This window comes from Humulus lupulus, chromosome 3, assembly GCF_963169125.1.
Source record: "Humulus lupulus chromosome 3, drHumLupu1.1, whole genome shotgun sequence".
NCBI lineage: Eukaryota > Viridiplantae > Streptophyta > Magnoliopsida > Rosales > Cannabaceae > Humulus > Humulus lupulus.
The window spans coordinates 33,760,050-33,764,449 of NC_084795.1; the positions used below are offsets into that span (position 1 = coordinate 33,760,050).

The window sequence follows — 4,400 nt, forward strand, 5'->3', positions numbered from 1 at the left end:
AGCTAGATAAGGGCTTCGGGGTTACTGCGGGTGGTGAGGTTCGGGGCTTTGCTGTTAGGGTAGGTGGGGTTCATGGTGTTAGGGGTCGGGTTTCGGGAGAGAGTGGAGCTGGGTTCATGTGGGGTTCGGGTGGTGGTATCATGGGGGTTTGAAGACTTGAGTTATGCAATTGGTTGTGCAGGTAGGAGGTAGGGGTCTGGGTTCATGGCTCAGGTGGGTCAGAGAGAAATGGCAATGGGGTTGGGATCAGGTTTTAGGAGGTGGAGCTGGGTGGTGAGTTCGGGTGCAGGAGATTTTAGGGCGGTGGGGTTTGGGTGTCGGGGTGTTGGGTCATGGTTCTTCGTGGCAAGGGTAGTGGGGTTTAGGGGTCTCAGAGATAGAAGAGGCGAGGCAGGTGGTCGGGGAGGAACGGGCGGCGATGGGTGACAGGCAGTCGAAGATGGTGGTGAGGTGAAGCTGGGTTAGCGGCTGGGTTTTGCAAGGATAGAAGGAAGGCAAGATGGTGACAATGATCTTAGGGTTACTGAGGTAATTAGCGCTGAGTCGGGAAAATTTAGGCCCAAATTCTGCTTTGCTTGTGTTGTAACAACTTTGCTGAAGCATTGTAGTAACTTTGTTGCAACAAAGTTAAGTCAAAGAACTTTTGCCAAAAATGATGTTGTAACATTATTCCAACTTTGCTGCAGCAAAACCAAGTCAGAGAGCAAGCTCAAAACTGATGTTGTAACATTATTCCGACTTTGCAACATCAAAACCAAGTCAAAGAGCAAGTTCAAAACTGATGTTGTAACATTATTCCAAGTCAGAGAGCAAGTTCAAAACTGATGTTGTAACATTATTCCAACTTTTCTGCAGCAAAACCAAGTCAAAGAATAAGCTCAAAAATGATGTTGTAACATCATTCCAACTTTGCTGCAGCAAAACCAAGTCAAAGAGCAAGCTCAAAACTGATGTTGTAACATCATATGAACTTTGCTACAACAAAAATGCCCCAAAATATAACTTCTATTTCTCCTCAAAAAAATGCTACAACATCACCCAAACTTCACAACCCCTTTTGAATCCATTTTCCTTGAAACCATAAGCACATTAAACCATCAAAAACCAAAATCTAAAAGAAATGTACTATATATATATTCATTTATTATCATTTTCATTAATTTTTTATATAAATATATTATATATTTATATAAAGCTTGGGTTGCTTTTCAATTAAATCTCCAAGCTCTACAACAACCTAAGTTTTTACATATTCTTTAAGGATCCTCCAAAGAGATTGAGCACTTGTTTCGCTCAACCTCACCTCCCCAATAAGGCTTGAGTCTTTGGCAATTAACCTTGAATTCCCTTATGGAGCCTTCTTCACGCAATTCCACCGCTCCATAGGGATACACCTTAACCACCAAGAATGGGCCCGACCATCTTGACTTGAGCTTTCCTGGGAATAGTTTCAAACGCAAGTTATAAAGCAAAACTCGCTAGCCCTCTTCAAACACTTTTGGTTGAATATGCTTGTCGTGCCATCTTTTTGTTTTCTCCTTGTAAAGTTTAGCATTTTCATGAGAGAATAAGTGCATCTCTTCTAATTCATTTAACTGCAACATTCTCTTTTCTCCTGCAAGTTGCAAATTCATGTTGAGTGTTTGAATAGCCAAATAAGCAAGGTGCTCAAGTTCCACCAGTAAATGGCGAGCTTTACCAAACACCAAATGATATGGTGACATCCCCAATGGTGTCTTGAAACCTGTTCTATAGGCCCACAATGTGTTATCTAACCTCTTGGATCAATCCTTGCGGTTGGGATTCACCACTTTCTCAAGGACACCTTTTATCACTCTATTGGATAACTTAACTTGCCCATTAGTTTGGGGATGGTAAGCAGTAGCTACTTTATGCCTCACATCATATTTAGCCAATAAGCTAGCCAACACTTTGTTCACAAAATGGGTTCCCTCGTCACTTATGATAGCTCTTGGAGTGCAAAATCTACTAAAAATATGCTTGTGTAAGAACCTCATGACCACCTTGGAATCATTAGTAGGATAGGCAGCAGCTTCAACCCACTTAGAAACATAATCATCAGCCACCAAGATATACAAATTACCATATGAGGGTGGAAAGGGCCCATGAAGTCAATCCCCCTAACATCAAACAATTAAACTTCAAGTATATTAGTTAGAGGCATTTCATGTCTTCTTGATATGCTTCCAACCCTTTGGCAACAATCACAGCGAGCGGCATAAGCACAAGCATCCTTGAATAGAGAAGGCCAAAAGAACCCGAATTTGCAAAACTTTGGCAGCGGTACGTGCTCCCCCAAAATGACCACCACAACGTGATGAATGACAATGGAATAAGATACCCTCCACCTCATGTCCAACAACACATCTTCTAATCATCTTATCTGCACATTGCTTAAATAGAAAGGGCTCCTCCAAAAAATAAGACTTCACATCATGCAAGAATTTCTTCCTTTGTTGGCTAGTCATCTCTGGCGCCATCAACCCGCTAGCCAAGTAAATAGCAAAATCAGCAAACCAAGGAAGCTCATGAGAATGTTTGACCTCAAAAACTTGTTCATCAGGGAATGTTTCTTTGATGGGGACAAGAGAGTTAGAATCTTCTTCACACTCCATTCTTGATAAATGGTCAGCCACATGATTTTCTACCCTTTTCTATCTTGAATCTCAACATCAAACTCTTGAAGAAAAAGCACCCACCGAATCAATCTTGACTTTGCATTCTTCTTGGTAATCAAATACTTCATGGCTGAGTGATCAGTGCAGACAATCACTTTAGTGCCCACAAGATAGGAGCAAAATTTGTCAAAAGCAAAGAAAATAGCTAGCAGCTTCTTCTCAGTCATACTGTAATTCAAATGAGCTCTTATAAAAGTGCGACTGGCATAATAAATAGAGTGAAACACCTTGTTCCTGCGCTTCCCCATGACAACCCCAACAGCATAATTGATAGCATCACACATCAACTCAAAGGGCATGCTCCAATCCGGTGCAATAATGATAGGGGCTGAAATTAATCTCTCTTTCAACTCTTGAAAAGCCTCAAACATGCTCCATCAAAATATAATGATGTATCATTCTCTAAAAGGTTACAAAGTGGCTTGGAAACCTTAGAGAAGTCTTTGATGAACCATCTGTAGAAACTGGCATGCCCAAGAAAGCTCCTAATGTTCTTAACTGAATTAGGAGGTGGTAGCTTTTCAATAACTTCAATTTTTTCTTTATCAACTTCAATCCCTTGCTTTGATACCTTATGCCCCAAAACAATACCTTCCTTAACCATAAAGTGACATTTTTCCTAGTTAAGGACTAGGTTTGTCTCTTCACATCTCTTCAACACCTTGGACAAGTTGCTCAAAAAATCATCATAAGAATCCCCAAATGGCATTCTCCTAAATGCAAAAGTACCATAGGGGCAAGTGAATTTAGTATTGGGTTGATCTTCTTAAGCCATTGTTATCTAATTGTAACCAGAGTATCCGTCCAATAAACAATAGTACTCTCTCCCAGCAAGTCTGTCTAGCATTTGATCAATGAAAGGAAGAGGGAAATGATCCTTCCTAGTGGCTTGGTTTAGCTTCCTGTGGTCCATGAAAATTCTCCATCCAATCATAGTTCTAGTAGGAATCAACTCATTGTCTTCGTTTTTCACCACCGTGATCCCACCCTTCTTAGGCACAACTGAACAGGGCTCACCCATGAACTATCAGAGATAGGATAAATAATGGCAGCATCTAACCACTTGATGATTTCTTTCTTCACTACTTCCTTCATGATAGGATTTAGTATCTTTTGCCCCTCAATAAAACATTTTTCACTATCTTCAAGCAAGATCTTGTGCATACACAAAGAAGGACTAATACCTCGAATATCTGCAATAGTCCACCCAATGGCCTTCTAGAACTTTCTGAACACCTCAAGCAACTTTTCTTCTTGTTCATGATTCAACTCTACTGAAATAATGACAGGTAAAGTGGATGATGGACCCAAGTAGGCATATCGCAAATGTGATGGCAAGATTTTCAACTCCAACTCAGGTGGCTCTTCAATTGATGGCTTGGGAGCCTTAAACTCCCTAGATGACAACTCCAATAAATCAAATCAGGCTCTTGTTCTTAGCCCTTGAGAATTTGCCTCCAACCAAGCTAGATACTCATCCTCATCTTCGTCATTTTGAGAATCAAACAACAATAACCTTTCTAATGGATCACCAACCCTCCTCGTCTCAAACTCCTTTGATGCCAAAGTATCTACCATTGAAACAACAGAGCACTCATCAACCTCATTAGGAAACTTCATAGCTTTAAGGACATTAAAAGTCACCTTTTCATCTTGGACCCTCATAGTAAGCCTACCCTTCTGCACATCTATCAAAGTTCT

At 40.8% G+C, this 4,400-nt stretch overlaps 1 protein-coding gene across 1 annotated transcript; it reads right to left on the minus strand.

Annotated features, from left to right (window-relative positions):
• Window positions 1-1,256: 1,256 nt before the first annotated feature.
• Window positions 1,257-1,724, minus strand: LOC133823881 (uncharacterized). The gene is made up of 2 exons (XM_062256734.1): window positions 1,484-1,724; window positions 1,257-1,438 (listed from the first exon to the last, which is right to left on the minus strand). The coding sequence occupies exons 1-2, from the start codon at window positions 1,722-1,724 to the stop codon at window positions 1,257-1,259; spliced, it is 423 nt and encodes a 140-aa protein (XP_062112718.1).
• Window positions 1,725-4,400: the final 2,676 nt, after the last annotated feature.

Excerpts from the sequence above, each read along its gene's own strand:
- LOC133823881 (XM_062256734.1), bottom strand. The coding sequence starts at position 1,724 with ATGTCACCATATCATTTGGTGTTTGGTAAAGCTCGCCATTTACTGGTG. Across the intron at positions 1,439-1,483 it reads ACCAAAAGTGTTTGAAGAGG|GAAAGCTCAAGTCAAGATGG; the intron begins GCTAGCGAGTTT and ends AACTATTCCCAG.